Raw genomic sequence first — 19,517 nt, 5'->3', positions numbered from 1 at the left:
GTCCATTTCCTAACCCTTTCAAAAACAGGCAGGCATCAGACGTACTGTATTGACTGGCGTATAACAGGATGCTTTATGATACAATGGAAATCAAATAAAAAGTTTGCTTGGAAATAATGCCAGTTAAACAGAGCTTACCTGAAGTTGAGGGTGCGGCGGGCACCTGGAGATGGAACCATTCTATCTGCTGAGGGGGTGGGTATTACATGGCGGCCCGGAGACATCTTACGCACCTCCCAAGCTAAAGAGGTGGGTCTGAAGAGTGAAAGCAGTAAACTTGACTCAACTAATACTACAGTTTGCCCAAAACTCATAAGCTTAGTAATACTTTGGCAAATCATTTAAACGACCGATTCACTTGCAGCAATTCATGCAATAATTGAAGCATGGAAAGGTTTCAGGTTGTCCCATTAATTAACAGTAAGCTTTAAATGAACTAATTGAGAGTCAGCACTGAGAATTTCCTTTCCTACTCAATTTACGATTGCCGTGGTCACAGTGTTAAACAGAAGCCAATATACTCAAGGATCCTTTTGTATTAAAGCCAAGACTATTGATCCAATCTGTTTGTGACTCAAAGCCAGGGACCAGTCACAGATACTTTACCTTCAGTTTCACCTCAGGGAACAATTCAAAATGGAAGGTAAATAAAGGCAACACAGAGAAGAGAACCGAAAAGAAGAGAAACTGAACATCACCTATTCTGGGCGTCCGTTTTCTCCAACTTCTCCTGAAGTTGGATCCAGTCTATGAGAGCTTTGAAGTCTCGCACATAGTTATCCAACATCATCAACACCTCCTAAAGACAGACGTTATAGAAGTTATGAAGACTGAAAAACAGCAGGCTGTAAACATAGTAATAGCTGGGTAATGAGCATGTGTTGCTACGTACAGTGTAAAACTTCTTCTCAATATGCCCACCATTGTTTTTGTATTCGTATTTAATAACCACTTAACGCAGATATAAATTAGAGATTTATTTAAATCAAGCCCAACACCTGACATTTCAAAATGCTTGAGTTCAAATCTGCCATTCAATTGCATTTAAAACCTTCTGAGGCTAATTCAATTGAAAGCTAGAAAATGTATCAGGAAAATCAGGAGTGTTGCTGACACATGTAGCATGTAGAGCAATAGGAAAGTTTGACAAAACACAGACGGACCACATTCCTTACAGCAAATGTCTATTATCTGCACTTGGACTGGCTAAAAGTGTTGGTTATCCAGAGGTGGTGAGCTGTGTGGAGCTTTTTCCCAGAGCTCTAATGAATCGGACACAGATGATTGATGGGAAGCGTGAAGGGAGTGGTAATTGAGAGTAAAGCTTCACAGTGCTTTTAGTTAATAGACAAGTCAGGCCAGTGAAAGATGTGTCCAGAAGCAGGCCTGCTGATTGGAGCTAGTTAACAGGCAAAGAACGCCACTGTGGTCCACAGTTCATTTGGCAATGAAGGCCAAAATGGAGGGGCACTAGCTGCGCCTCTGACAGATAAACCAACGGCAAGTAAAGGAACCATAAAGTGGCTTTTAGCATGTTAACAGGAACACTTAGCTAAAAACAACCTTCACATAGCATCCATAACGTTCTGAGGGGTTGCAGTATATTAGAATGGATAAGAAAGGGTTTTATCTGAACAAGAAACAGTTACAGACTAGCAATCAAACAAACAAAAAAAAAATTCCACCAAAAAAAAAAAAAATCAGGTGATGCTGCGGAGCAATAGCTGTAATGAACTTGAGGTTGTGTGTTAATGAAATGGGGGCATCATTATGAAACAGAAATGAATCATTTTCTCTGCGTGGAAAATTGTATTACATTAGCTCTGCAAACTGGTTCGAATTCAAAAGAAAGTGTTACAGTAACAGCTCCAACAACAAATTAGGCGTCATTTCCTGATGATGGTTATGTTTACGCCCATATGTTTTAGGTGGAAAATTGTGAGGCATTTGTGTGAGAGCAAACAGTGCAGATTGCCCACAGCTACACTTGGGGATTGTGGCTGGGGGCTATCGGAGCACTCTGCTTCCGTTCTAGACGACTCCATCATCTATCAGTGTCCATTAAGTCCAAGCCAGCTGGGATGGGGAATTATGACGAGCACCCAGCTCTGTGGCCATTAGACGGCATTTGGGTGTAGGGAGAGACAATGGAATGGGAAAAACAGAAATCTAGTAGCAGAGTGTAATACACAGGCCAGCTGACAACATGCCGATCACACCACAGGGAGGTGCACTGTGGCACTGACAGCAAGACGACCACACCGCAGGGAACAGGGCTATGGTACTGACCGCAGGCCCTCACCAGAACCATGTTTAGCATAATGCAGAATGGCAGAAGGATCAATAAAAACACACGCCCAGCAGTGCGACACCAGTAGAAGCTGGAGCAACATCATATTACCACAAAATGAAAGATTCTTACTATATGCTCAACTTGCAGGTGAAAGAATCATACTGGAATTCCAGGGAATGCTTGACAATACAACATACAGTATACGCAGTATCGTTTTTAGTCTGTCATCAGCTCAGCCCGCCAGAGCCCTGTGATAATTCTCTCACCAGCAGGCCTGCTGGGAGACCCAGTGACAAAAAGCAGAATTTAGAGGAATGTGAGTTCAGCTCTAAGATGAGAGATCTAGTTCAGACGTGAATGGCTCCCTCTAGTGTCAGTTATCCCACATTTAAGTCTCCCTGCCTCCTGTTTCGAACAGCTCACACACCTTTAACAAGAAATCCCATTTCCCAAGACCCCACTAACCTTGCACTCTACGACGCTCTGATCAGATTCACAGGTAACATAAATCTCGTCCACAGCGCGCCGCAGATTGTCAAAGAGGAAGGCCCAGTAGCGTGCTCGCAGATCCACCTTGCGGGGCTGCCTGGCTTTGGTGGGGCTTTTCTCTGCCCCTTTGTCCAACAACACACCAGCTATGCCCTTATTTTCCACGACATTCTGTGGAGATAAGCAGAAACAGTTTTCCATCAAGAACCCAGGTTTTTGCAAATTATATGCAAGAGCAACTAAAACTTATAACGCATTAGAAAACTGAACATCATGAACCCTAAAGATCCAACAGTGACTTTGTCTTACTGCATCTACATCAACGAAGCAGAGGACAAAGTTGCGTTAGCTTAGCCAACAGTGCCTCCTAGTGGATACAGATGATACACCAACCTGTTTCTTATTCCTCTGCTGTCCAGAATGGATCCTTTGACCTCTGGAGTTACCGCTGCAGTTGTTTTTGGACTTTGCTATGTACAGAACAGTAAGAAGGGTTTATATACAGACACAGCAGAAAGAAACAACAAAAAACAGTTGACATGTGCATGATGTTTATAGACAATCATTAAAACACTCATGGTAATGACTGATTAAGGTTTTGGCTGGGAAATACAATGTTAGATATGCACAGTAAGAGGGGGGGAACAGGAGACTCATTTTCTAAACTTCTAAAGGTAAAATTCGATTTTTATTGCTCCAGTTAAAGCATGTGATGGAACTGCTCAAATGAGTTTTAAGAGGATTCCTGGCTTTCATGACAAATTCAGCAGCAGAAAAGCAGCCTTAAATAAATGATTGAACTGACCCACAAAGAGGAGTGGGAGCCCAAGTAAAAGTAAGAAATGGTGGAAGGCGCTGGTGGAGGTTCTGAGCAGGCCGACTGACTTAAAATCAGACTTGTTTAATATGAATAATGCGAAGGCAGAAGAAAACTACAATGTCCATTTGAAGGAAGCAAGTTGGAAGGTATCATTTTTAAAGTAACAACAAATCATGTAAAGCCCGCTGGATACTGTTAGTATGCATTCACCAAACATTTAGGGGATAGAACACAATAGAACACAACATACAGCTGTATAATGTTTGTTCAGACTCAGGTGACCACAAGAGACTTTTAGTGCTTTACAACAATATCTTAGTGCAGCCATGAGACCAAAAACATAATCATTCCACTACTCCAAACAAATAACAATATAGTCCATTTTCCCTTGAATATGAATCCTTATTAAGTAACAGTAATACAGCTACTAACCTTCCTCCTCTTTACTCTCCAGCGGCACACTCCAGGCTATGAGGTTTCGAGCAGCGCGGCCCTCTTCAGCCACTATCTTGCGCACTTTGTCATGGCTGTTGGAGCGCTGAAAAGAAGCCTACAGGAGAGACAAATTCAGCGCAAATATTCCTCATTTCATCCAGGGGTCAAGGATAAGACGGCACAGAGCAGTATGGTTTGAATGTGACAAAGACAATTCAGAGAAATACCGTACATTTTTGTACTTGGGTATAGACATTTCATTTGACCTCCCTGCATTAACATGCTTTGGAGCTTCCAGAAGAGCAGGCTGACAACAAGACAACAATCCCCATCATATACAGTAAGCAACTAAATGACCCTATTCGAACTAAAGGGGTGCTACACGTGATGTTAGAACGATAACCTTGTAAGGCAGAAGCAGGCAGACCTTTAATAACCAAACTAATAACGTGAACTAAACCCAGTGACTGGATAACTAAATCCAGTCACGTTAAATAAGTAATGGTAAAAAATCTAAGAAGTATTTTCTTCATCAAGTATTTATGGTGACACACTGGAATGAATACAAACATACAAAGCATTGTTTGTGGCCAGTTTAAACTAAATGATTGGTTATCAAGTAGTCCCTCTGTATTCAAAGCCTGACATACAGCTTCTGTGCCACAGAGCTCCACATACGCCATCTGTCCTGTTCCTTTATTATGATTAGTCTGAACAGGATATTCAGATTCTGCCTGCGGCTACAAATCCACTGCTGCGAACAGCTACATGCTGGTAAACACTGCAAACTACATATTCATGGTGCATTCAGTCTTTGCCACAACCAAACAGGCTTTGGGATAAATGCCACACACAGGAAGGGACTTTTGTTATTCTTCACGGCCAGCATAATAAAGTGCTTTTATGAGTCAGCCAGAAGCATAATTGCTATTAAAGCGTTATTTGATTTTACCCTGGAAAAAGTGGAAAGCACTATCTTTAATTCCAACAGCATAATGTAATATGCCACTTTAAGTATTAGTCTGTTACATTATTTAATAATAATAAAAGCTTTAAATGTACATATGGGGTCTACTGACAGACCCCAAAAAGAAGAATTTGACACAATTTGCAAAACAAGAACAACAGAAACCAATTTACCTAGGGAAAATAACATGATGTACCAGAAATACCTGTCATCTTACATCACTGAACAGTTTGACTTCTGGAAATCTGTTAACAAACCAGCACAGGAGCTTATACCTAAGTGTTTATCGTTTTCGATCTTCCACTCACTGTGTCTGCTCCCGCTCACACTGTATCTGTCCTGCTCATAAATTATTCTAATATTGACAAAATTCCAAACCAAACTTAAAACAAAAAAGATGTGGCCTCATATTTAAAATGCATCACTACCTGAAACCAACACAAGAATGGAGAGCTAGTTCTCCTCCTAAAAGCAAATGAGTCATGGAACAAACGGGTCTCTCTTTTCCTGGCTGTCTCTAACTAGCATCGCCATTCAGACAAGAAAGCTACAGCGAAATTATTATTCCTCTGTGACACGCACCTCTGAGCTCAGAGCCTGAACACAAGATATGATAATAAAGCCTGTATTTATGCACCGATAACAATCCCAAAAGCTCATTAGGTGTTACACATGCAAAAGCAGCATGTGTGTATTTATTGGTCTGATACTATTTAATGTCCCTAAGGGAGATATCCAGCTGACCTACTTTTAGTGAGCAAAATTCTTTACATGTCGAGTGGCCTGGGCTTTAGTCCACCAAACAGAGAAGGACTGCAAAGAGATAAAAGAACATCAAACAACACAGGGTCTCTCAAAACAGCAATAACTAATGAGGTAGGCTACAGTACATCAATGCACCATATACCAACTGCAAATATTTACACTGCCTTTCCCTGTTTTGGCAGCCATTGAATGACAGATGAGTGTTGCGAGAATACCTCACCTACTCACAAGTGATGGCTGACTGTGTGCAGCAGCCTGAGAAAAAAACGGATTAGAGCAACATTCTCTTAATCCAGTTAATCAACGACAAACAAGCTATCTCCTGGGTTGAACTATAAGGAATAAGGTACATAATGGAGCATAACATCTTGTGTATTCGCTTGTCAGGCGATCTCCTCATGCGGCAGAGAAAGTGTTTATCTTCTGTGCTCTGCTGAATGAGGGGCAAGTGTAATGTTTCCCCTTTGGCAAAGACTATAAACAGCAAGCAGGAAGACAGAGAGTGACAACTGGCTCATTAGGAGAGACACAGAGAAAATTTCAAGAACCAAAGGATACATACAGAATAGAAGTAGAGTCTGTAAGCAGGTTCCTCGTCCTTGTCCAGCCCTGACATACTTTTGCAGCCCACTTCAGGCAACCTGTTCTCCCTCACGAGCACATCGTCATCTGACGAGGGGGACCAAAATAGACTCCTACTGTCCAGTCACCACCGCCACGACTTGCCCAGCTGTGTCCATGCCTCTCCCAGTGGCGACTGAGCGGCACAACTGCCTGCCAGCCCTGCCTTTCGCTTTGACTATTCTGTCTGCAATCTATCCTGAGCTCTCAGTGCCTCTGCTGAGTTAGCAGCGTCTTGTCAGGCCCAGTTCACCGCCTGCTGTTGCCTGTCCGTCTGCCTGCCACTCTTTCCTGCTCTCCACTGCATGTAGCCTCCTATATTTACAGCTTCTCTCCTCTGCTCTGCATCAGAGCTCTCACTCTCTCTCCTCCTCTGCCAAAACACTGTGCAGTCATGTGCACACAGCAGGCCTGCCGCTCTGCCCCCTATTCCGGGCTGCCAGTGATGAGTGTTGCTGCAGGCTCAGAGGCGGTGTGTGCTAATGCAAGCCGGGCATTAGCCACAGAGAGTGATGCTTTGGATCTGATTGGACTTAGCATTTGATGATTCATAGGCTTCTGGGGGGAACACACGTAGTCCACATGGCCTGTCTGCCTACAAATGGTGCAAACTTACAAAGTCTACAAGAAAGAGGGAGCTGTGACAAGCTCTGATTATTAAATAAATATACACGAAGACGCACAAATGTAATGATGCTCTATATGGATCAGAGCTAATGGGCTTGTTTGTTATCTCTGGGTAAATTTGGAGTATTATCTGGTAAAGAAAAGGACAAACAAGGACCTGGAGGGGACATCAGAGCTAACAACGTGTTACCTAGTAACAGGTACCTAGACAGGTAAGGTCACCCATTTAATCCCAGTAGCGCTACCGCTTAGCTTAAACCAGCTATAAGGCTGTAGACGGGAAATGTATGCATTTGCTGTATTTTAGCCAACAGCGGCTCATTACACACCTTCAAAGCAGTTATGGATGCATTCTTGCTCTTGCCTCCTCCGTGCGAGGAGCCGGAGCTGTTGCTACCAGACCTCTCCCTCCCGTCTCCACCTTGGCTAACTCTCGGACCGAGACGGTGCTGCCCAGCGCCACGCCGTCGCCCATCGTGGCGGTTGTCTTTGGACATCGTCCCGCTGTACGCTTAGTGCACTAAGTGGAACTAATGAGCACGGACAAAGTTGTGTTGTTGTCACGGCTGGTGAAAAAACATGTCAGATAAATACATGACAGTGAGGACAACCCAACAAAGCAGGAAGACGGCTGGTAGCTGCTGTTTTGACAGACGGGGCGGTTATCCAGTACGTTGACCGTAACTTGGATACGACAGACACGCTGGCCAATCGCGTTTAGGATAATTTGGGTCAAAAGGAGGGACAATATTTTAAGGGGCGGGACCTTGAACTTTCTGCCATGGCAACCGGGAAGATCAGGCGGGATGTTTGGTTGAGGGCCCAGAACTTGTCAAGTTAGCTAGAGCAGCAGGAAATAGCTTAAAACAGGGGGCATGCTTTCAAAATATAAGTAATTCATTCAAAGCGCAGGTAGCTTTGGTAACTTCGTGCCTCTATATAGTATTAATATGTATTGTTTAAAAAAGTCGTAAGTGTAAGCCATCATCATCTGTTGAAAGACACAAAAGACCCCAAAGAGATAAATGATTAATGCAAATCAAGCTACATTATAGTGAACTAGCAGTATTAAATTAAAATATCATCATAGAGGATGAGGACGTAGAGAATGGCCTGTCGCTATTACTAAAGTCTTGACTACATCCCCGCTTTCTCACCTGGCAGAAACGCTGCTGTGTACTGTACAGTTATTATAAACCCAAACCCTCGCCTAACCACAAACATTTATTTTGGACATTATAACCGGAAGTACATCCTGCTTCAGGGTGAATGTCACCAAGCCATTGAACGGGGGAAGTTTTCACGGTAATAGCAACATCTGAACGTTTACATTATTTTCCTATTTTATCACGTTTACTTCATCATTATTTCTGCTGAGTTGACTATACTGTGAATGTGTTTCTTTAGTGCCAGTGTTCCCTCGATTCTGACGCATCGCCGATTTGTATAAGCTATTGTCACTCACCCCCACAACAGATCATCCCCATAATCAGTAATACAGTTAAAAGAAGCAGCGATGCGTCTACTGGCTCGCTTTATTTCACCTCGTCTTGTGATCAGACGCAGTTCTTGCTACGGACAACTAATCGGTCTCACTGTTATGCAGGACGGCAGTCTGAGCTCAGCGGTGTGAACTTCGTCCAACTGACCGCCAGGTCGCACCGTTGCTTTGTGCAAAAACAACAACTGTTTTTTATTTTTGATTAAATGTGTTACAGATGACTCCCGCTGCGTTATGGGCTCTGCTGTTGCTCCAGTTCGGCCTGGTTATAGGCTCTCATAAACATTTGCATGAAGATCACTATACTGATCAGCAGCACAATCCTGAGCACGACATCAACGTTCTGCTGGGAGATGAGGTTGCCAAAATCATGTTTACTGATTTTCATATCCGCAACTCTTTCTGCAACTCACATGTTCATGTTATCCACCTGTAGAACACAGAGGAGATAAAGAAACTCAGCCCAACACAGCAGAGGAGAACAATGATGGAAATCGTGAAGAAGATTGACACAAATGCTGACAATCTGCTGAGTGCAGGTGAATCTCTTGACCTGTCAGTATTCTCACATAAATCACACTTGATGGCACTTGACTTTCTTTTCCCACAGAGGAGATCACGCTGTGGATACAACACGTCTACAGAAAATATGCCGTAGACGACGCAAAGGAGCACTTCCCGGAGTATGACGCCGACGGAGATGGAGTTGTAACATGGAGGGAATACAACACAGTCGCTCATGAGCAGCTCATTCGCTTTGATGACGGTGCTGCTGTGGAGGATCCAGAGCAGGAGTCTCTGAGACATGTAGGCACTGTCCTGTTGAATGAATTGCGTCACGGGAGGATTCAAAGTCTGTGTAAATCAACTTAATGAAGACTTGTGTGTCCATTAGCTCTATCTGAAGGAGAAGAGGCGTTTTGACTTTGCTGATGTGGACGACACTCCCGGCCTTAACGTGACAGAGTTTCTGGCCTTCACGCACCCATCGGAAGTGGATCGCATGGCTGTAAGACGGTAGCAGCTCCTACTGAGCCTGATATGTTACTGCCTTCTGCCACTTTGACGATATAACCTTTCCTTTAAAAGGATTTTGCCATTGAAGATGTGTTGAGTGAATATGACACAGACAAAGACGGATTCATCAGCTTAAGAGAATTCATCGGCGACATTCGTGGTGACGGTGCGACCACACAGACGCTTTTAAAGCGGCGCGTTTACGGTCCATAACCCAAAGTGAACTCACATGTCATCGACTTTGTGCTGCGCTCTCTATTTCTACTAGAGGAGTCACCTTCGCAGTGGGAGATTGAAGAGACGGTGCGGTTTAAAGACCTCTACGATCAAGACAAGGACGGCAAGTTGAATAGAGAAGAGCAACTTCGCTGGGTGGCGCCGAACAGCTACGGCTCAGCCAGAGAAGAGGTGAACCTCACTCTCTATCCATCTGGAAGGAAGAGTTCCATTTGAACAACCGCGTGTTCATGTAGTATCCTGCTGATTCCATTTATTTCCTACCTATGATTTCACTTCCTTCTCTCTGCTTTGCTGCCAAACAGGCTCTTCACCTCATCAAGGAAATGGACCTGGATGGAGACGGACAGATCTCACAAAGCGAGGTTTTGAAGAACCAAGAAACCTTCATGAACAGTGAAGTGACAGACTATGGCAGACACCTACACGTGTCTCATGATGAATTATAACTAATGTTTACTGGTATAAGATGTAACGTAGTCCCGGGGTTCACACCAACTCATCCTAACTTACCGTTCCATCATCAACCTACATGAGGAAAGTGAAGAAAGAAAGACAGAACTACTTGGAAGATATTGCAACAGCCGTGTTGTATGCACACATCCTCTACAACGATCCTCAGTGTTTTAACACCTCTCTGTCAGTGTCAGCACATTCTGACCGGCAGCAGCTTTGCAAAACCACGTGTTGCGAGACCTGATGATCTTTTTCTTGATTTTTTTTTATTTTGTCACTCACCACCGCCTCACGAATAAACAGGGAAACTGGGAATATTTGGCTTAAGCGGCTTTGTGGAGAATTTTAATAAATCCAAACAAAACACGGTTATTCAAATATACACCCCTGCACAGAAAAAGGACTCTGCGTGCTACAATAAAAGGCTGGTTGAGCTGCAGCTGCAGCCGTGTGGCGTTGATATTCGGTCCGTCTACTTGTGCCACAGTGCGACCCGAGGCGAGTATCAGTCCAGCTGCGGTGGCTGCTGACATGTTGCGGCTCTTCCTCATTTAAATCAAATGAGCGAGTGTTGCTGTTTGAAGGCTGGTTTCCTGAATGTGTCATGATCCGTTTCACTTGCACCCAGTGCAAGCCCTTCATGCCGCTGTGAAGCGATTTTAAAGTGGATTTTTTGGACGGGGACAATTTTAACTGCCATTAGGATGATGACCCTGCAGTTTAAAGACGCGTTCTGGGTGAGTCGGTGGGAAGTCACTGATCCATGTGTATTTTTACTCTTTATTCTTATGAGCTGAGACCTAAGTTAGTCACAGCTTTGAATCACTGGTGTTTTTGAATTATAGTGCTCGTCTTAGTGTGTGCTTAAATATCTGTAGCCATCATCCGACGCCTCATTGGTTTTCTTTCATTTTGCTGCGACAATTTTAAATCTTATTCAGCGATCAACAGAAACAGTTGATTTTATCTTTAGGTTGTAATTTTATGTATTCATTTCTAAAACCACGTGTCACACAAACTGCATCGTCTGACTCATTTCATTAAAATAGGTTTATGGTTTAAGTCCAAAAAGAATAAGCATTTGCTTTAATACAGATCGAGGCATATGGATACGATAATTGTCAAAATGTCTCATTATTGCGAGTTTTCTGTCAGCCACACAAATCTACATAATCTTTTCATATCTGAACAGAGCTTCCTTGTAGCACATACTGTACACACCCCTCGGACGAATCAGAAGTCTATGTAACCAGTTAATGCGATACATCATAATCATATCATAAGCAGTATGAACATTTGTGGTTTTCACTATTCATTCTATATTTCCATGTTAGTGACATCAGGCAGATAGTTGGTTACGCCTTCCTCTACATTTGCCTACTGGTTATTTCCATTTAGGGCTTGTGTAACGCTTTCAATTCTGATAAATGGAGATTTACATATGAAGCAAAGAAACGTGCATTTTCTTTCAGCTAAACATAAAATATAATGTTGTAAACATCTTCTCTTACTGTACACATTTTACTGTTTGGTATTCACGGTTTTTAGGGATCAGACTTCATCAGTAATATTGGGTATGAGACTATTATTCAGAGACTCAACAATGGCAGACGGACGTGCAAAGACATGGAGGAACTCCTGAAAATGAGGTGGGCTCAGAGATTATGAACGTGTGAACGGTGTTATGAACAGTGCAGTGATGTGACCGTCAGCTGGGCTGTGGGCTTGTCCTTCCAGAGCATCTGCTGAGGAGAAATATGGTAAAGAACTGGTCACGATTGCACGTAAAGCCGGAGGCACACGCGAGGCCTGGTGCGTTGGCACATTCGAATACGATTAAACTTCTCATTTCACGACGTGGGTCCGTGTGAAGTCTTTTAAGAATTTCCTGTTCTTTTGTTTCCACAGGACTTTGAGGACGTCTTTCGATGAAATGAAAGCGCGTAAGCACGCAGAAAGGTTTTGCTTTTGAAAAGAGGGCACCGTTCATTCGGATTTTCTAACTGCACGCTTTTTGCTGTTGTGTAGAAATTGAGAACATGGGAAACCTGCACATTCAGTTGTCCACGCTGCTAAAGGAGGAGGTGAAGAGGATGGAGCAGTTCAGAGAGCGACAGAAGGAGCAGAGGAAAAAGGTGCATAGGTGTTTTGCATAGAGGGGAAATCTGAAAACAGATCTGCCTCTGTCAGTGGCTGTATTTGTAATAATATGGTGATGCTCACATTTTAGTATGAAGTCATTATGGAGAAGGTTCAGAAGACAAAAGTCTCCCTCTACAAGAAAACGATAGACGTGAGTACACTTTTGTTCACCGACCACTGCACGATGACGTCTGATGCGTATTTTTATTCTCATGCTCTTTGTGCTAGTGGTGAACGGCATCTCAGAGCTTCTTTCAGTGCTGGCGAATGTTCATGTGCGTCCAGGCATCCTCCCGTCAGTTAAAACCGTGCGACGGTGAGGAAGTTACTCAAACTACCAAGAAAATGGCACGTGTAACGTTTAATAATAGAGGCCTGAGCTTATGTTTGCATCCCTCGGCTCAGAAAAAGAAGGAAGTGAGCCCTCGCTTGATGCACTTTATCTTTCCTGCACATGCACCCCCCCCCAGCCCCCTTCCTGCCACGGCCTCATAGGGCACAGAGGACCATGACTGGGTAATTTATTACTTTAATTTAACGTATGTACTGTAATGTCATGAGGCTTCTGTTCTGTCTTCCTTCCCAGTCTAAAAAAGCTTACGAGCTGCGCTGCAGAGAGGCGGACGAGGCGGAGCAAGCGGCCGAGAGGATGGAAAGCGCCCAGACATCTACACCCAAACAGAGTGATAAGGTAAATCTGTAGCGCAGTGATTTCAGTCCACCACAGGCGACGAATGAGGCCTTCACTTTCCTACGGCGCTGCTCTGTGGTTTTCAGGAGGCAGAACGATTCAGGGTGTGGAAATGCCCCACACCTTTATGAATGTGTACATACAGTACATGTTTCCACGTAACACTTGTGTAATTACATCCTGGACCCTGTTCGGCTACGGGAGAAATTATAATGTGACACAATCATGCTAGAGATTCTGTAATCTACAGGTTTATATTGAGTAAAGGCAATATGTCATTTTGCAGCTTACTTTTCTTATTTCAGGCAAAGACCAAATATAAACAGTGCAGAGAAGCTGCCGGGGAGGCCGGTAAGGACAAAGCATGAGCCGTGCAGCTTTCAAGTCACATTACTTCCCGTTTATGAGAATAAGTATATCTAGATCCAACCCAAATTCTCCTGCGTGCGTGTAGAGATCCAGTACAAGTCCAACATCGAGCAGCTCGACAAGGTCCGTCAGGAGTGGGAGTCGACCCACGTCAGCACGTGTGAGGTAAAGAGACACTGGAAGCCGTGAATACACTGCCATTCAGAAGGAGGCCAGTTTAGTCAGTGGGTTTGCGTAATACTTCCTATTTACTGCATATAAACCCACTATGTAACAGAGTGAAAATAACAGTTCATCAGAGTTGAATGTGTTGTTGTAGTATTTTGTTGTATTATGAGCTGATTGCTTCACTGATGCTGCTGTTGTCTGTGTGTACTGTGTTTTTGTCTGATGCTGAGTGAACAGTGAGTGTTATTCACACCTACTCCACGGTGTTACAGATGTTCCAGCAACAGGAAGAGGACCGCATTAGCGTGCTGAGAAATGCATTGTGGGTGCACTGCAACCATCTGTCGATGCAGTGCGTGCGAGACGACGAGGTGGGTGCAGAGGCTTCCAACCCGCCCACGGCTCACTGAGCCTGACCTTCACTGATGGAAACTCCCGCTTGCCTCTTAGTGCTACGAGGAGGCGAGGAAAGTGCTGGAAAAGTGTGACGTCATCACAGACAACAACGGCTTTGTGGAGATGAACAGAACCGGCGCCGCCCCACCAGGTATTCGGCCTGGTTTATCTCCATATCATCCGCTGCCCGGCCCTGTGGCAGGAGGCCGGCCTCGCTCAGAAACAGCTGATGGATTGCGGGCCACTCTCTTCTCATTCACAGCTCCGGTTACGTACGAGAACTACTACGACAGGGACGGCACGGCAGACCGAAACGGCAGTGCAGGGATCGTGGGGGTCATGAAAAGGTCACGCAGTTCAGAGCACATATTGTTGTATAACGGTGTTTCCTGTCAGTCACTGACGACGCTTGCTCCGTTTGCAGGTTTTCAAACCTTCTGCAGGGGAACTCCGGCTCCAGGACGAACATCGCTGAGCCGGTGACGCAACACACAGGTACGGTGTCACGCTCATTCAGGCAACCCTGCGATTTCCGAAGTCATGACAGCTTGTGGAAGCCTGTTGTGCTGACAGCACCAAGGCGAAACAGCAAAAAAAAACTAAGGCAGGATGCAGAACAACAGCCTAAAAATCCGTCCATATAAGTCTATACAAGGCGGAAGCTAGAGGCCTCGTTAGCAGAGGCCTCGTTAGCAGCGGTCTCTGACACTGGTCTCTCACAGAACTTGGGTTGATCTTTGATTTATCCTTCAGAACAGGCGCTCTTTAAATCTCAGATTTCAGGCGACACCTTCTGTGTGTCCCAAACGCTCTGATGGGTCATGTGTTGCTGGCCTTTCAGGGCTCACTGCATCCTGGAATAGTCCTCCCATTCTTTTTCTTACCACACAGTAAGAAACCCTGCCAGTCCATGTGCTGGTGGTGACGTCGGCCTGATGGGGACATTTAGGATTTGAGACATCGGCCTGTAAACTGTGCTTTTCCTTCGTTGCTCAACAGCCCTGTTGCAAAGGCCTTTGGGGAGCTCTCCATCTTTACCCTCCATCACAACTTGAAGCTGCCACACAGGGCTCAGTCTTTTTTTAACAGCCATAAGAAAACTTCAATAGTTTTTCTGTGTTGTCATATTGAGTTAACGCCAATGATTAGATATGATTTCACAATGTGTCGAATATTTCCCCCACTGCAACCAGACAGTTTTAAGGAGAGATAAAGCCTGACCATTAAGTATTTAAAGATCATGTACATTTAGATCACCACCTTATTTTGTGTTTCTTCAATGAAAGTATTTACTTATCATCAGGCAGCATCTAGTTTTAAATCTAATTAAATGCAAACTTCCTGTTTTTCTAAAACATATACAGCATCAGTTGCTCAATGCAATAACATGTCATTTTCACAGGTCTGTCAACAGAAAGGTCGGATGGCGTATATGCTTCCATCCCTGGGGTTCAGTGCTTGCTGAACAGCAGCGAATACAAGGCCTTGTATGACTACGTGGCGCAGGTGAGCGTCTCGGCCCTGGTGCCGCACTGTGAACAGAAGCTTAAACGTGCTGCCTGGTTTGTAACTAACTGCTTCTGTTCTCGTCCAGGGCCAGGGCGAGCTGTCTGTGTCCACCGGTGACGTGGTGCTGGTCGTGGAGCAGGGCGAGGACGGCTGGTGGACGGTGCAGAGGAACGGCCTCGTGGGGCTGGTTCCAGGCTCCTACCTCTCCCAAGAATGAGCTCGCGCAGCAGGGACGGCCAGGACGGAACCCTCGGGCCTCGCTTTCGTATAGTTTAGGTTCATCTGCTGTTCCTTTTCCTGTCGGGTCGCATGCATGGACTCCCCCCAGTGGTCACACAGTTAAACACAGTTACCACAAGTCAAACCGCATGAATCTAACCAGAACGAAAGCCGGGCAGCAACACCTTTTCTGTTTTATAGATCAACTTTGCATTTTATAAAGCTGTTGTCACACACGTTACATTATTTATTGCCATGATACATATTCATACTGTTAGTGCTCAAGAAACGTTTATACTTTGGTATATTTTTGTTTGGACATAATGTTTCCACTGTTGGTATTTTCACTCTAATGTGTTTGTGTAGTTATGATTTCTATTCTGAATGCTAAAAAGGACGCAATGGTAAAAATGTATGCGTCACATTTTTTTTACACAGACCGACCAAAGCGCAAACCAGTTTTGTGATGAGCTATTTAGTGCAGTGAGGACTACACTTTAAGCCACACAAAGCACTAAATACAGCCAGGGCTGCTTGTTGCGTCGTGTAGCTGAGGTGTCTGGTTACTCTGCGGTGCAACGCTGACTGTGTCTGACTCACGGCCAGAGTGGATTTCCTTTCCCACCATTTGGGGTATGAGGGTTATTTAGGGATCCCAAATGCTCTAGAAGTAGACACAGACTAGTGATCGCTGCCGACTCTGACAGCCGTGCATGTTTCATCTTAATCTAAATAGGTAAAGCCAAATACAAAGAGAACCAGAGAACGAACATTTTAGCTGAATATGTTAAACTGACTCAAGGACTGAATTGACTTTTTGCATTATTAGATTGTTGCATTGTTAAGATTTCCACAAATGGAACATTCACCTTGAACTTTCCCCTCACATTTTATTCACGTTCTTAAGTCTTCTCGTTGCTACCTAACAATCCCAAACACTAAAAGGAGATTACAGGGTTCAAACTTAATAAAAGCCAGAAAAGCAAAACTAAGTGAAGAATCAGTTTTTGTTAAAACCTGTTATGTGGACTGTGGTGTCCACTGTTACTTGACACAATACTGCTGGTGACAAGTGACCTACACCTAAGCTGTAATAGAAGTAGTAGTAATAGTAGTAGTAGTAGTAGTAGTAGTAGTAGTAGTAGTAGTAGTAGTATGAGTACAACAGTAATAGCAGTAGTATTAATAGTGGGGGTACAGAGTAAAGCTATAGACCCTTTCATTCAAGTACATGACAGATTTAAATAGTATAAAAGACAGACACAGTGCAAACCAGGACCGAGCTCCACGTGACTCCTCCTCCTCTGAGCCACGGTGCTTTCTACTTCTTATTCCCGCTGACCATTAGTTTGGTCATCAGCTTTTCTCTTCGCGTTGGAAAGACAGGTAACTCTATGCAGCTTTGATTTAGTTAGTGTGGTAAGAGGTTATTCTCATGCTCTGACATTCTGAGTGTGCGTTTAGGCGGTCTCCTTCAGGCGATCGTGCCCCCCGTGATGAGCAGCTCGTAGGCGGGATCCCTGCTTCTGCGACACAGCACCACACACGCGCAGAGCATCCCCAGCATCTAGAGGAGGAGACGGACACTTCTCATCACGCTCCTCATCAGTATTACAGTGTGTGAATTCTAAGATTCTGCAGCTTTACAGACAATAAAATGGACACCTCTTAGGAAAACCTATGTGAGAAAGGCTGTGAGAGTCATATATACCTGGATGGCAGCGAATGTCAGAGCAGTCCAAATGACGTACATCATGATTTCCTTCAGCTTCTTTACCACCAGAGCCTCACAGCCCTACGACACAAACAAACACAGCAGAGGCACTACCATTAAAACGCATGCGGCTGCATCGGTGTGGACGTGTGATGAATCTGGAGGAGACGTACTTCCTGGTAGAGGTCCTCAGGACGACTGAGGGACCCCGTGCAGCTGTCAACACTTGCTATGCAACAGCTGATGGGCACGCTGTTGTTCTTTGACTCCTCATACCAGGGTGTGTACCGCCAGTCGGAGTAGCTGTGGATCCCACAGCAGTGAAGCTGTGGATATATCAAAGCACAGGTCACGGGCGAAGCCTCGCAACGACCGACGTGGATGTGGATGTGGAGCCGGGACTCACCTGTCTCTGGACGTAGTCGATGGCGCGGCTCTGTGCGTTGCTGTTTGTACCGCTGTAGTCGTCGTACACGCTCTTGATAGAGCGGTTAACTTCATCTTCAACCTGACAAAGGTTAAAAGGGTGAGTGCAAAGCAAGCACAGAGACTCGATGAGATTATCTGGGGTCACAGATAATCCGCGCTCCTCTGGGTGCGGGTTATCAGGGAGACCTGCCCCGTTACGAGTTCTCTATCTGTAAAAAAACACTGACTTGTATTTTACTTCCTTACCTTTGCTCTGTAAACGTACCCGAGAACCACCACCGCCACCTCCGTCATGAACACCAGCAGGAGGATGACGACAAACTGCGGATTGAATCCAACAATGAGACACACAGACTGCCTCGCTCTGGCCTCCTCCAGTGACCTTCTTTATATTTTATGCCCAGTGAGTCTAATAAATGCGTAAAGCCTGCTCTCAGGTAACACATAGGTCTCAGCGCTTGTACTCACCGTGGTGAGCCCACAGTAGCTCTCCCTCACTGTAGCGCAGCATCCAATGAGCCCGATGATGAAGAGGAGGCCTCCAACTGCAATGATGACCACCGCAGGGATGAGGGTGTACACGTCTTCAAAGAAGTGATCGTAGTCATCATATGTGATGAAGACGTAGGCGCCCACGTAGCACAGGATACCAGCAGCGGCCTGTGGACGGAGAACACGAGCATCAAGACCTGATCTAAGGCCATTCTCAGACAAAAATGCACGTTGACGTAATTCTCTCCCATCCGTTGTTTACAAAAATGTGAAACCCGTCATGTACGCAGCTCATCCTGCCTGCAGATCAGTCATTTAGCAGTTTGATGATGTTTAGGTAACTTTTGTAAAACTGACACATTACACAAATACAGTAATGCGTGTTATGTCATTTCTATGAAACTACGTGCACGTATGGCTGATTCACGTCGTGTTGGTGGCTGCAGTCAAGCTGCTGCCCTGACTGGTTTTACGCAGATGGGCCTTTCCGCACCAGCAGACCGCACACGCGTCGCTCACGGCTCCGCCGCGGCCTCAACACTCCGCTGCCGTGAAGTCACTCGCCCACGGCCCGCTCCCACCCTGGCTAAACAAAGGTCGGCCGCGGAAGCTAGCCGCGGAGCCGAGCGGAGCCGAGCGGACACGTAGCCGCCGCAGCTAGCGGCCGCGCCGTGACGCACGTTCGTCAAACCGCAGCCAAATGGACAAACTCACCCAAAATATGAGGTTCAGGAAGACCAGGACCGTTTTCGACGACGTGACGCCGCACTGCCCCATCTCTCTGACGCGGCCGGTTCACTTTGGGGTAAACGTGCAGTAGGCGGCCGCAGGCAGCTGCTAGTCGGACATGTCGTGCTCTGCGCAGCGCCACCGCGCAGTCGGAGGCACCTGCGGCGCAGCGCCACCGGCGAAGCCCGTCGCAGCGCACGCAAACGAGCGTTAAGAGGCACCGGAGCACCGAAGAGTCCCTGGAATATGAAAAGTGCAACAATTTTACTTCAAGCAGCCTTTATTTGCGATTTGGAGACCGAAATGATAAAAAACTTAAATGCAACTGTGGCGATTGAGGTTTTTGTTAACTTCTACTGGATTTACAATTTGACTTTACTTTTTATTTTGCTTTTTTTCTGCATCTTTCACTGTGTAGTGTGATTTCTACA

General features: G+C 45.1%; 4 protein-coding genes across 9 annotated transcripts in view; 2 read left to right on the top strand and 2 right to left on the bottom strand.

The window, feature by feature from the left end:
• The window catches only part of scaper (S-phase cyclin A-associated protein in the ER), a 45,244-nt gene extending 37,589 nt beyond the window's left edge, over positions 1–7,655 (bottom strand). For 2 of the 5 annotated variants that reach the window (XM_029152690.3, XM_029152691.3), the window contains exons 1-6: positions 7,347–7,655; positions 4,035–4,152; positions 3,176–3,252; positions 2,759–2,953; positions 699–799; positions 139–255 (exon numbers count right to left, since the gene is read on the bottom strand). In XM_029152690.3, the coding sequence (XP_029008523.1) occupies positions 139–255; positions 699–799; positions 2,759–2,953; positions 3,176–3,252; positions 4,035–4,152; positions 7,347–7,514 (776 nt within the window). In that variant the 5' untranslated portion in view covers positions 7,515–7,655. Of the gene's footprint in view, positions 1–138; positions 256–698; positions 800–2,758; positions 2,954–3,175; positions 3,253–4,034; positions 4,153–5,752; positions 5,770–6,331; positions 6,743–7,346 lie in introns of those variants that run through there. The other 3 variants (XM_029152693.3, XM_029152692.3, XM_055509508.1) reach the window with 3 other exon arrangements.
• Positions 6,946–10,543, top strand: rcn2 (reticulocalbin 2). 2 transcript variants are annotated; one of them, XM_029152697.3, is made up of 8 exons: positions 6,946–7,229; positions 8,736–8,876; positions 8,955–9,057; positions 9,129–9,325; positions 9,414–9,527; positions 9,608–9,701; positions 9,804–9,943; positions 10,078–10,543. In XM_029152697.3, the coding sequence occupies exons 2-8, from the start codon at positions 8,736–8,738 to the stop codon at positions 10,219–10,221; spliced, it is 933 nt and encodes a 310-aa protein (XP_029008530.1). In that variant the 5' UTR covers positions 6,946–7,229; the 3' UTR covers positions 10,222–10,543. The 2 variants fall into 2 exon arrangements, with proteins under 2 accessions (XP_029008530.1, XP_029008529.1); XM_029152696.2 differs by lacking the exon at positions 6,946–7,229 and adding an exon at positions 8,251–8,322.
• A 284-nt stretch (positions 10,544–10,827) lies between these two features.
• Positions 10,828–16,710, top strand: pstpip1a (proline-serine-threonine phosphatase interacting protein 1a). Its single transcript, XM_029152694.3, has 15 exons — positions 10,828–10,965; positions 11,777–11,877; positions 11,966–12,040; positions 12,137–12,171; positions 12,257–12,363; positions 12,459–12,521; positions 12,957–13,061; positions 13,367–13,412; positions 13,516–13,595; positions 13,871–13,969; positions 14,049–14,145; positions 14,257–14,341; positions 14,419–14,489; positions 15,397–15,500; positions 15,589–16,710. The coding sequence occupies exons 1-15, from the start codon at positions 10,933–10,935 to the stop codon at positions 15,718–15,720; spliced, it is 1,233 nt and encodes a 410-aa protein (XP_029008527.1). The 5' UTR covers positions 10,828–10,932; the 3' UTR covers positions 15,721–16,710.
• On the bottom strand, positions 16,593–19,475 carry tspan3a (tetraspanin 3a). Its single transcript, XM_029152701.3, has 7 exons — positions 19,072–19,475; positions 18,334–18,525; positions 18,112–18,186; positions 17,843–17,944; positions 17,610–17,762; positions 17,434–17,517; positions 16,593–17,289 (listed from the first exon to the last, which is right to left on the bottom strand). The coding sequence occupies exons 1-7, from the start codon at positions 19,132–19,134 to the stop codon at positions 17,197–17,199; spliced, it is 762 nt and encodes a 253-aa protein (XP_029008534.1). The 5' UTR covers positions 19,135–19,475; the 3' UTR covers positions 16,593–17,196.
• Positions 19,476–19,517: the final 42 nt, after the last annotated feature.

This window comes from Betta splendens, chromosome 6 (assembly GCF_900634795.4).
Source record: "Betta splendens chromosome 6, fBetSpl5.4, whole genome shotgun sequence".
In the NCBI taxonomy this organism is placed as follows: Eukaryota; Metazoa; Chordata; class Actinopteri; order Anabantiformes; family Osphronemidae; genus Betta; species Betta splendens.
The sequence above is the reverse complement of the archived record's forward strand: the minus strand, read 5'-3'. Positions and strand labels throughout refer to the sequence as shown.